General features: G+C 39.5%; 1 protein-coding gene across 1 annotated transcript in view; it reads left to right on the plus strand.

Annotated features, from left to right (window-relative positions):
• The window catches only part of LOC5569096 (polycomb protein Scm), a 32,831-nt gene extending 24,558 nt beyond the window's left edge, over positions 1–8,273 (plus strand). Inside the window, exon 5 of the mRNA XM_021854998.1 lies at positions 5,226–8,273. Within this exon, the coding sequence (XP_021710690.1) occupies positions 5,226–5,366 (141 nt within the window). The 3' untranslated portion in view covers positions 5,367–8,273. The remainder of the gene's footprint in view (positions 1–5,225) is intronic.
• Positions 8,274–13,278: the final 5,005 nt, after the last annotated feature.

The raw sequence follows: 13,278 nt of genomic DNA on the forward strand, positions 1-13,278 counted from the left end.
GATTGGTCTATTACCTCCTTCGTGCAGCCGTTGCGAACACAGTTTCCGTAAAACGTGCACCTTACAACGAAGACCGCTCGTAGTACGCCTTGAGCCCGTCCCACATGTCCTTGCTCGAACCGGCTCTGATGATGTGGCACAATTGACCGTCTTCCACCGACAGGCCAATCAACGCCCGTGCCTTGGCGTCTTTTGCCTTCCAAGCGGGATCCGGATTTTCCGGTTTCTCTTCACTCACCACGCCGAACAGATCTTCCTGGATGAGCACCAATTCCACCCGAAACTTCCAGACGGCGCACACTGGGGCAGATCGCTGTTTTCGACGGCCAAAACCTCTAGTACTCTAGATATGCACCCTAGAGGTTTGGTGTCTTCGACAAAGTATTTTGGAATAACTTGTACTACATTTTGACACATTCAGATTTGATCTAGATAAGTGAAAACTGATCTAGATCAGTTTTATCTTTTGATAGGAGCATCCTAGCAAAAAACTTTCTTCTGTAAAGTTGTTCATTGAGGCATTTTTAGCATTTCTTTGGAAGACACTTACACTCTATCACTGACGTGGATTACGATATATGACAATTTAGTAAAAACAGTCAAAAAATTGATTTTGACCATTTTTTCATACAAAAAATATGTTAAAAAATATTTTGTCATCAAGCATGAGAAGCTTAACTATAACAAAGTAAATATACATCATTTACTAGCAAAATTTTCAGATTTAATTATATTTTTGGTAAAAACACTCTAAAAATAGACTTTTACAAAATCTAGGATAACTCATGAAGCGGCAGATGGCGGCAGCTAATTTTTTGTACACGACTAGTCAAGAACATAAGTTTCATTGTCAAGAAGAAAGAAAAGTGGGGCCACGTGGGGCTTTTTTGTTGTGGGGGTTTGAAAATTTGATGAAAATATGTTAAAAAAAGCTTATATATGAGAAACTTTTCATGAATATATATTTTTTAAATGTATTTCTAAAACATATTGCATATTGACGAAGCGTTTTGAAAAGTCATTACCAAACTGTTATCGTATAATAAGACTTTCATTAAACACAATACTATTACTCTTATAAAAATCAAAGGATAGATAGATAGGTAGATATACATATGGGACAAATTATCATGAATTCCGTTTAAAAGTTTATTGGAACACCAGTCATCTCTAAACATCTTCAAAACACTTCGTCAACATGCAATATGTTTCAGAAATACATTTAAAAATATATATTCATGAAAAGTATTTCAATTATAAGCATTTTTTAACATATTTTCATCAAATTTTAAAACCACCACAACAAAAAAGCCCCGCGTTGCCCCACTTTTCTTTCTTCGGGACAATGAAACTTATATTCTTGACTAGTTGTATACAAAAAATTAGCTGCCGCCATCTGCCGCTTCATGAGTTATCCTGAATTTTGTAAAACACTATTTTTAGAATGTTTTTACCAAAAATATAATAAAATCTGAAAATTTTGTTAGTAAATGATATAAAATTACTTTGTTATAGTTAAGCTTCTAATACTTGATAACAAAATATTTATTAACAATATTTTTTGTATGAAAAATGGTAAAAATCGATTTTTTTGACTGTTTTTACTAAATTGTCATATATCGTAATCCACGTCAGTGATAGAGTGTAAGTGTCTTCCGAAGATACGTCAAAAATGCATCAATGAACAACTTTGCAGAAGAAAGTTTTTTGCTAGGACGCTCCAATCAAAAGATAAAACTGATCTAGATCAGTTTTCACTTATCTAGATCAAATCTGAATATGTCAAAACATAGTACAAGTTATTCCAAAACACTTTGTCAAAGACACCAAACCTCTAGGGTGCATATCCAGAGTACTAGAGGTTTTGGCCGTCGAAAACAGTGATCTGCCCCAGTGTGCGGCGTAGTTGCTGTCGCCAAGCTTCTTCAGTGAAGTCTTCAGGTCGTTCATTCTTGATGAATTTCCGGCTGGTTCCGCTTGAAAATGGTCTTCCGCTTCTTGAAAATTATCTTCATCGTCCTCCATCCGAAAAAGATTTTTGCGGGCCCATAACCTATTGACTTCAGGTTCGGGAATTGAAGAGGAAACGTCTGTAATGTTCTAGGTTTTATTTTAGACTAATGAAAAATTTTACAATGGACCTATGCACGCGTTCACTATTTGACGTTTTAGCGGTGCCGTGTTATTTACGTGGCCATGGCAACGAGTGAAATCGGCACCGCTCAAACGTCAAATTAGTGAACTCGTGCATTGATCCATTTTAGATAAGGGTTGCTTCGATGATGTTGATTGCATTCATTCAGCGTTGCTAAGCAGCCTGGCTTCATGAACATGTTCAACTTTTATTCCACTAAAATGTTTATTGGGATGTTATTTGTAACCTCTGGCCGGAGTTTTGAATCGAAAAGATTGACGGAATTTAGAGTTACGCCCTATTTCAGGTGTTACCATCCGAAGCACTTATTTTAAATAGATGAAATCGTTAAGGTGAAGATGCATCGAAGCCAAACCCTGAATTTTCAAGAGCACAAATCTAGAGAACCAGACATCCTTTCGTGCTGAAAATTTGATCGATTCTAGCTAGTGATCAATGAAATTTTTAGCGAAAAGTGTTGTTTGATTCTCCAGATTTGTGCTCTTGAACATTTGAGCTATGGCTTCGATTCATCTCCATCTTAATCATGTTCAATTGTTGTCAATGCCTAGTATGCCCCAAGGAATATTTTCAGATTTTATATTTTCTGTTGTCGGTAACCATCCATCATAGGGTGTAGAGCTACTTGGGCACTCAGCAATTCATCTGAAGATCCAAAACATGCTTACCCAAAGGCAGATTGTAACGATTACACTTAAAGCTTTCGCGATCTTTCCCGAAATCATGCATCCACCAATTTGACCGATTTGGTCACAGTGATCCACAATCAATCCCGCGGAATCATCCATACCTCGTGCAAACAATTGGCTGGGCAATGCTACTAATGGGGCAGCCCCCTATCCGGCATCAATGAAACCTACAGTCTTCACCTTCCTAGGTCTTGGCTTGTCGATGCTGCGTTGCTGTTGGCAAAATGGCGTTTCCAGACGCGCAAGCACAAGGCATTACGTCACTCGTCTACGGTCTCGATGGTAACGAAAAGCACTATAGCGTATTTCGAGGCGGTAGGACCACTCAAGATCTTCGGGTCTACTACGCGCACTTCTCGGCCCACGCTCTACGCCAACGGCGGTTTAACGGCAACGGCCAAGTTCACTCCAAGGGTAACACCAAGGTAAAACCAAGGGTCCTGCGGGCATTTTGGAAACACAAAAGGGGTGTTTTAATGATGGGGACGATTGGAGGGGGGGACACCTTGTCGAGGGTCTGTTACCTGGATGTTTCCACTAATCCACAATCCACTTCTTGAACTTAGCGCTTTGTCAACTTCTTAAATTTTCCACAGACGTCTATCTCGCTTGAATATAGGCTCGATAATGATTCTAGAGCAATAAGGTCTTCTTCTAATTTTCAGAGGCACATTCAGGTGACCTCTCCTGACGAGTGTTGAACTAGTTTAAGTTAAAACACACTAAAATAAAGAAAAAAATACATCACATAGTAATTTACGATTTTACGCGAAAACCAAAACTGCATTGCACATAATCCATAAACAACTTGGTTTTAATCATATTTTGGCTGTTGAATCGCGAGCATTCCGAAGACAAAAGACACGGACACCGTGTTCAGTCATTTAGCTGCACAGACTATAACTTAACACTAGACAACAGGCAAGCAGCTCTACTGGTACAGCCGAGAAACATTCGTGACGAAAAGTTTCAATGGCTGAAGCGGGAATCGAACCTATACCCCATGACACGATACGCTTAAATGCCTGACGACACTAACCGCACGGTCTCGTGCCCCACAATTTCTAGCTAATATGATCTATGGTGAACTTGAAACGTGTTGTGTGAGTTAAACTAGTTTGGCATGGAAAATCAAGCTCTGCAAGTGCTACGAAAAAAATATAATAGTGAATATTCCCTACTTTTCATAAGCATCTTTCAATCGTAAGCCTAAGTTTCTAAAGGGTCTACCCCGTTTGGCATAATGCCATTTGGCATAATGCCGTTTGGCATACAGTCGTTTGGCATAATAGTCGTTTGGCATAACAGTTGTTTGGCATAATAGTCGGTTGGCATAATGGTCATTTGGCATAATTTGAAAAAGGAAGATACTGCAAAGGTACAGTAATATGCGGGGCCATAAGATGCGTCATAAAATACTATGTTCCTTTTTTTTTCAAATTACATGGAATAACTTAGGCGTCGGATACATTTTTGTTAAAAATGCTCTACAATATCCCGGACATAATGACCCCGGAAGTCATGTGTGATGCAATTTCAAAAGAGCTTCATTGGATATTGGTTTCCTTGAAAAATGAAGATTAGAAGTATGTCCAATAAATAATTGACAACGGATCTTGAACTGTTTATCCACACCCCTTTGTTTAATGGAAGGAATTTGATCAAATTCATTGTTTTTCACAATTATGCCAAACGGCTATTATGCCAAATGACATTATGCCAAACAGCTATTATGCCAAACGGCATTATGCCAAACGGGGTAGACCCGTTTCTAAACTATTCTTTGATGGATAGTAAAGTTATAAAATGTTAAATATGAGTACTCAAGTTCACCTATCTGTTCAAATTAATGCGACAAAAAATATTTCACGATTTATAATAATATGAAATTGGCTCCCTAATGATTTATCACGCTTGAGCTTTTGAAAAAAAAAGTTGATTGTAAAAATCTTCTGCGACACGTAATAGCAGATTGTCGTTATCAACGTTTGAACACGATCAACAATATTAAAATGTCTCTTTAATCTATTCATTAGTTCTTCTAATGGTTACACCTAAAAAGCGAAACTGTAAATTTTGTCGATATCTGAATGTATAGAATTCAAAACAAAATCTCTGCCCGGAGGTCAAAGTACGCTAGACAAACTAACTTTTTATCAAATTTTGTTAGTATAATTTTTTTGACGATCATGGTGAATGAATTTGGCCCAGACATGTAGCTTAGCCGTAGAAGAATGTAGCTTAGCCGTAGGAAACAACTGTAAGACATAGAAAACAACACAGAGATTTTTTTTTCTGGTAAAAATGATCTAGGCAGGAACGTGAACTTCCTTCATAACGTGTATAGCATAATCGCCAACTCTCTCATCTCATTTCAACAGGAAATCGATGGCAAAGCATTGCTTCTGCTCAACAGTGACATGATGATGAAGTACATGGGACTGAAGCTGGGACCTGCGCTCAAGATTTGCAATCTGGTCAGCCGAGTGAAGGGACGTCGCCACAATCTGTCGTCAATGTAAATTTTTGTTTCCGATGGTCCGTTGTTTTATTTTGGATTATTTTTGGTCGTGGTAAGTACGCCCATTTTAGTGCTATATCATTAATCCACTCTCGACGATTTTGGATGGTGGATTTCTCATTTGATGCATTTGGCTTGTTTTATTTTGATGACTACACACAAACACATTTATGTATGGATTCGCGAGGAATGACTATTGTGTGACAGAGTTGCTAGCAGTGATCCGGAATATGGTCCGGTAACGAACTTCAATCTGTATCTATTTATGTTTTCTTTAGCACATTATACATAAAAATGTAACGAATGAGCAGATATTGATACAAGAGATAAGAGGAGTAGAGTTAGAAAGTTGCAGTTGAACTAGTATTAAGTAGGGCGAGAGGTGTGTGAAAAGGGTGACACTTTTTTCAAAGGTGATCTTGGTCGACGGAAGAAACGTTAGAATAACAAGAGATGCGCTTTTTGTTTGTACGTGATTTTGTTCCCTTTGCTATTATATTATACGATTTTTTTTAATGAAATGGGGAAACAAAACCATGTTGAGAATAATTTATATCTGTGAATGTTTAAACAAGCATATTTTTTTTTTACTTTGAAATCAGGTATAATTTAAGAATTGTTAATGGCAAAGTAGATGCTATTTATTTGTTTCACAATAAACAGTCATTTTCTTTTAACACTGTATAGCAAATAGTGTACTGCTTCACAAAAAATACACAACGATACACACTCACTCTATCACGGAAAAAAATGACATTCTAATCAAACCATAAATAAAACAAATAGTATGCTGAATAGATAAATGTACGACCTGAAGATTTATCTCAACACAGTTAGACTGCGGCGTATTGTAATTGTTATTTTACATGTAGAATCTTGCGTTCGCTACATGCGTTATATATGCCATTTTTTCACTTTCCTTGACCCTACAATGGATGTACTTCATGCTTTCTCTGAGCGACGAAAATTGACCCCTAGTGAAAGAAATTTACGCTTCTAGGGTGCCGCATCAATTCGTCATAAGAAAGAGGAAAAGTGTCTTCGTCTAAAATACGACAATTCCACAATCAAACAGAATCCGGCGAATCATTCATATTTATAATTTCACAGTAGCGAAGCGCGTGCTTTTACTCTCAATAAAGGTTGGTTTTGTGTTGATCTACTATGCCTTAAAATTTATTATATTTAAAATCTCTCCTCAATCGATCTCATGAAAGCTTATCAGAAATCTAATTTTGCAACATCATTCCAATTGTGTCGGAAAGAAACAAAAAAAGTGAAAAGGTTTAACACTGTCCGCGGTATTTTGGGTGAGGACAAATTCTCTCTCCTGACCCTTTGTGTTTATGCGCCATTCAAGTGTTCGTAGTAGTTTTGATTCCACCTTTCGATCAACTTGCGTCTATCCGTCAAGATGCACCCGTCCTTATCCATGCAAATTTCGCTCGCAGCACGAAGCTTTTGCGATATGCGTTATGCGATATGCGTAAAACTACTTCCTCGTTTCTTGAAAATGTTAAAATCATTATTTTTCTTAGTACTTGACTTTTTCTGAGCAGCGCTTTTCTCTCCCAATTTGCAGATTTGCTCTTGGCGGGTTTGTCCGTGCTGCTTTCTTCATCTTCAAAACCTCCTAGAACTCCTCGTCAAACTAATCGTTTCTTGAGATTCGTTCGACAGCGCCATAAGTGACTGCTTTGACTGTCCTCCATCAGTCATCAAAAGGAAGCTTATCGAGCTCTCCCTCATCCTGTAACGCTGCCTCAAGAAGCTGCGCCTATACATTGTGGACTCCTAGGTGTTTCATTCGCGCTTGATTTTTCCTGATTTGTATCAGTACCATACTTTTTCTTCTTGTACTTGGAATTGTGTTCCCACTAGACAGAGCCTTCTCAGCTGAGTGTTATAGAAGCAACAGTTCAAAACTATCGTAGCATGAAATCAGCACAAGCAAGATTTAACATCAACATCCTTGATCAACACAATACACCGCAAGTCTAACACCATCATGGATATTCTCATCAAATTGGTTGAATAGGTGCATAAGTTATATGAAATTCGTATCTCCATGAAAGAGCATATAAATATTTCGTATATGTTTCACTTAAGTATTTATATTAGCAACAATATGTAACAAAACTTGCAATAGAAAATAAATCTCACTTCACTCGTATACTTCCTTAAACAACAACAAAACACTTATACTAAGCACCAGCCGATTTAAAACATACCTATCTGAAATCAAAATATTTTAATTTGACACCCCTGTCACGTACACACAGTTATTACTCATTCGATGATTGAAGATTGGCTCAAACTCTAAGAAAAGTCCCTGTAATAAAAAAAAAGTCTAGCAAACGGCACTTATGCCAGGTAGCAACAGAACAGCACCATAGACGTTAGCAAAATCACGCAAGAAAAAAAAACTATCCTCCCACTAAGATATCACACTTCTCACGACGTACACCCGATGAAGATGATAGTGAATGCGCAGAAATAATTCTAGATGTACATACAATAGCAACTGTAATAAATGATAAAACAAAACCCTACGTAAGTCAGCAAGAAGGCGGTAATGAAGAATATTGAACGACTAGGCAAAATGATGTAATTCAAACACACAGTGAATCACAAATCACCGGAAATATCTCGCTCGTCTCGTCCACACTCGAAATAGGTAAACGTACGGCGAACAGTAGTAAATATTGGCACAACTTTGTGGACTTTTCTAATCCCAAATCTATGAGACGAAGAATTTTTATTTTACCTTTCCTTCATACCGGTCTAGGTAGTGGATGAAAAGCGATTGCGACAAGGCAGTCGGAATGTACAGATGATCTTGTGGAAATAATGTTGAGGAAAACACGCTATCAAATAGAGATGTTTTGTGATGATTGTGAATAATGAACAATTGGTTGTTTTTTTGTGCTTTGGATGTGATGACACCACCTATTTAGTAAGTAGTGCCTACATATAGTGTAGCATTGAGGATCATAACTTCAATTACAAATTGGACGCTGACGCTCAATAGAACGGTTTGCTGTACACAGTAGAAATATGCTCATAACTTTTGTATATTGCCTTATCAACGTATTATTAATCCCAAGGTCTACCACTTCTCCCCGAAGAAACACGGTAAGATGGTTCCGGGGAGAAAAGGGTCTGAGGCCAAGAGTAATGTCTGTGCATTTTGTGCACCACTTGAGCAATTCCGCGAGAATTACTCACTTGCAGTGAATGTGCAGGTTTTAGTGGGTCGTCGGTAATGCGGCATCCTTACATTTCCAGTGTCACCTCCTCAACAACTACAACTTCAGTTGAGTCAATTACAGGTCGATCTCGACACAGCATTCTCAATTTGAGTTCCATATACTAGATTTTTCAGGGCACTGTGTTTTCGGTACCGTAATCTGGGATAACATTGATAAGTTTTTTGGATATTTATTGAAATTGTCAGTGGAAAATTAATTACATTTACAAGTTAAGCTGAAAATGTATTACATTACAATATTACATTTTAAAAACAAGTACTGACACTCATTGCTTGTCACTATATACCGTAGTTTAATTTCTGAAAGTTTTAAACATGTTTTAAAAACGTTCGTGTATTTTTGGCTGGTATGGGGTAACATTGGTCACCCATGCAAACAATGATTGGTAATATTGGAAATGTCATTACTTGCTAAAATCATGGCTCATGAAGCTGAATATGATGGATTACTTTTACAAGCCATTAATTTTTCGAGTTATTTTAATAGGAACAGCAGCTCGAACTTCAGAATACGCTTAAAAATAGGCGATTTCCTAAGGAAATTCATCATCCTTCATAGCAATTCGTCAATTTTGCTCAGGGGAAAACCTTTATGAAAATTTCCCGAATGGAATCGTTTTCGACGATGCCGTTTTAAGTAGATAACGCATTTTCCTAGCTTTTATCATTTGCAGAACTTTTGTGAGACATGAATCCGTGGTAGTGAGTAATTCTCGCTGAGACCGACCCACTATTTACAAGAAAAAACATAGGAGCTTCATTTGCAAAAATAAAAATATTTGGCGGCCATATTGGACTTTATCGGAAAAACTAAAATTTCATGGTGTTCGCAACCACCGCGTGATGCAAACATCACTGCAAATACAAAGTGATGCACGTATAACAGGGTAGATAAGCTAGTTTTACACAAAATATGAAAAAAAACAGAGGTGTATGTTTTTTTTAACCAAAAGTTATGTGCAATTTTGTAGACAGACCATTTCTTATCGCGTTGGTGTAGGGGAAGAGCATTAATATTCGACTCGGCCATAATTTTCGACCCATTCATACGATTTTGGCATACTTTGTATGAAAAATACACATGAGCTGGGAACAGCTGGGTGATATGCAGAGGCGCGTGATCGGGTGGTGGCCGATCAATGAGAGAATGTGCAAGTTGAGGATCAAAGGCCGGTTCTTCAACTTCAGCTTAATAAACGTGCACAGCCCTCACTCTGGAAGCACTGATGATGATGAAGACGCTTTTTACGCGCAGCTCGAACGCAGGTACGACAGCTGCCCAAGCCACAACGTCAAAATCATCATAGAAGATCTAAACGCTCAGGTTGGCCAGGAGGATGAATTCAGACCGACGATTGGAAAGTTCAGCGCCCACCGGCTGACGAACGAAAACAACCTATGACTAATTGATTTTGCCGCCTACAAGAATATGGCCATTCGTAGCACCTACTTCCAGCACAGCCTTCCATACCGATACACCTGGAGATCACCACAACAGACAGAATCGCATATCGACCACGTTCTGATTGATGGTCGGCACTTCTCCGACATTATCGACGTCAGGACCTATCGTGGCGCTAACATTGACTCGCAACTCGCAACGGATGTCGCAACAGCATACGCGCAGCACCTCGAGGCTGCATTACCGAAAGAGGGTGAGTTGGACGAAGCCCCTCTTGAGGACTGCTGGAGAACAGTAAAAGCAGTCATCAACGATGCAGCTGAGAGCAACGTCGGGTACGTGGGACGGAGTCGACGGAACGATTGCAGCGGACGGACGAGCGTGAGGTAATCGAAAGGTGGAAGCAGTACTTCGACGAGCACCTGAATGGCGCTGAGAGCACAGGCAATGAAGGACGGGACAACGGAGGAAATGCCTTCGTCAGTACTGCGGTAGATGGAAACCAACCAGCCCCCACTTTCAGGGGTAATATGCGCCATCTACAAGAAAGGCGACAAGTTGGATTGTGAGAACTTTCGAGCGATCACCATTCTAAATGCGGCCTACAAAGTATTATCCCAGATCATCTTCCGTCGTCTGTCACCTGTAGTAAACGAGTTCGTGGGAAGTTATCAAGCCGGCTTCGTTGACGGCCGATCGACAACGGACCAGATCTTTACTGTACGGCAAATCCTCCATAAATGTCGTGAATACCAGGTCCCAACGCATCACCTTTTCATCGATTTCAAGGCGGCATACGACAGTATCGACCGCGTAGAGCTATGGAAAATCATGGACTAGAACTGCTTTCCCGGGAAGCTCACGAGACTGATAAGAGCAACGATGGAAGGTGTACAAAACTGTGTGAAGGTTTCAGGTGAACACTCCAGTTCGTTCGGATCTCACCGGGGACTACGACAAGGTGATGGACTTTCGTGCCTGTTGTTCAATATTGCGCTAGAAGGTGTTATGCGGAGAGCCGGACTTAACAGCCGGGGTACGATTTTTACGAGATCCAGTCAATTTGTTTGCTTCGCGAATGATATGGACATCGTCGGCCGAACATTTGAAAAGGTGGCAGACCTGTACACCCGCCTGAAACGCGAGGCAGTAAAAGTTGGACTGGTGGTGAATGCGGCCAAGACAAAGTACATGCTAGCTGGTGGGGCCGAGCGCGACAGGGCTCGCCTAGGTAGCAGTGTTACGATAGACGGGGATACTTTCGAGGTGGTCGACGAGTTCGTCTACCTTGGATCCTTGCTGACGGCTGACAATAACATTAGCCGTGATTTACGGAGGCGCATCATCAGTGGAAGTCGGGCCTACTTTGGCCTCCACAAGAAGCTGCGGTCAAAAAAGATTCACGCCCGCACCAAATGTACCATGTACAAAACGCTCATAAGGCCGGTAGTCCTCTACGGGCATGAAACGTGGACGATGCTCGAGGAGGATCTGCAAGCACTTGGAGTCTTTGAACGTCGGGTGCTTAGGACGATCTTCGGCGGTGTGCAGGAGAACGGTGTGTGGCGGCGAAGGATGAACCACGAGCTTGGCCAACTCTACGGCGAACCCAGCATCCAGAAGGTGGCTGGAAGGATACGATGGGCAGGGCATGTTGCAAGAATGCCGGACAGCAAACCTGCAAAGATGGTGTTCGCTTCGGATCCGGTTGGTACAAGAAGGCGTGGAGCGCAGCGAGCTAGGTGGGAGGATCAAGTGCGTATCGATTTGGCGACCGTGTGGCAGAACCGAGGATGGAGAGATGCGGCCACGAACCGAGTATTGTGGCGTGAAATTGTTGATTCAGTGTTATCTGTGTAGATGTTAACGAAATAAATGAATAAATGATGCTTAACATACAAGGATGAAAAAAATCGTCTCTAGCGACAAATAATACTAATTTGAACGGTCTAACAGGGCCGTCGCTCTTGGAGCAACAAGATTTGAACATCTCACTATGCGCGCGTTGTACCGATATATTAAACGTCCATGGGATGACGTGGGACAAAGAGTTTATTAGATGTTGTTACAAGTCGCGCTCAACTCGAATCATGCCGTTTGTGCCCTTTTTTTCGCGCAGCCCATGCCCAAATGATTTTAAATTCATAAATAGCATGTCCGAAAGCAAATCACTAAACCAAAACGGAAAAATCTTCAAAATAGTAAAACTTCGACTAGCGAACGATGTAAGGTACGCCGGGGCAAGTGAGAATACGGGGTAAGTGGGACGTTCCGTCATAGCTCGTTAGGGAAAAGTTTTCCAAGGGGGTATTCTTCTAGAAAGTTGAAGATACAATAATATGGAATGTATTTAGTACAAAAAATATTGTTATTTTTATTACCATGTGCTCCTTGTAACAGTTCTCAGCTCAGCGCAATTTTCAACTTGCATGATAAATTGTGACACGTTTCACGTTCTGCATTGGCTCGCAAAAAATAACTGTGTCATAATTCAAATTACCATCGGTAAGTTACAACTTAAAGTATTATTACAAGCTGCTTACGATAAACATGTATTTTCTTTTCATTTAATATGAAAATTTCTTTGGTATAACTTAACCCAAAATATCTTAATACCCGGGGTAAGTGGGACCTATCAACAACAAGCACCAGAATTAAAGCTTTTCGTATACGTTTCAAACATTTCCTTAGAGAGTAGCATTCAAACATTCAAACGAATGATTTTTATAAAAAAAAACAATCTTATATTACGTAGTTGCTGAAAAGGACGAAAAAATGACAAATTTTTCTAAATATTTATTTTTATTTTTATTTTTTTAAATACGAATTCAAAATTGAGCGAAGATAGAAATAAAATTTAAAATACATCATGAGGACGAAGACTTTTCTATTTTTATTGAACTTTATTTGCTATTTCTACCAAAATCATTAGCTGCGGAAAACAATCCCATTCCATTAAGAGGTTTTTTGCCATGCATAATAATAATAACAGAACATTCAAAAATTCTTCAATTATTGTAAGTTTACTTGCAGCATTTCGATTGATAACTTATAAATTATATATCTGGAACATGTTTTATACTTCTTTACGGTTTGTGCGAGAAATTTCAGTTAAAATTAAATGCGATGTGACATATTATTAAATGTAGGGTTTCTTCCTAAAACGTTACGTATTTTATGGTTGATCATAGCTGTCCAGCTGCACCAGGTAATCCGCCCCTCGGAACGAGAAATGGTCCA

The sequence above is a fragment of the Aedes aegypti genome, chromosome 3 (assembly GCF_002204515.2).
Source record: "Aedes aegypti strain LVP_AGWG chromosome 3, AaegL5.0 Primary Assembly, whole genome shotgun sequence".
Taxonomy (NCBI): Eukaryota; Metazoa; Arthropoda; class Insecta; order Diptera; family Culicidae; genus Aedes; species Aedes aegypti.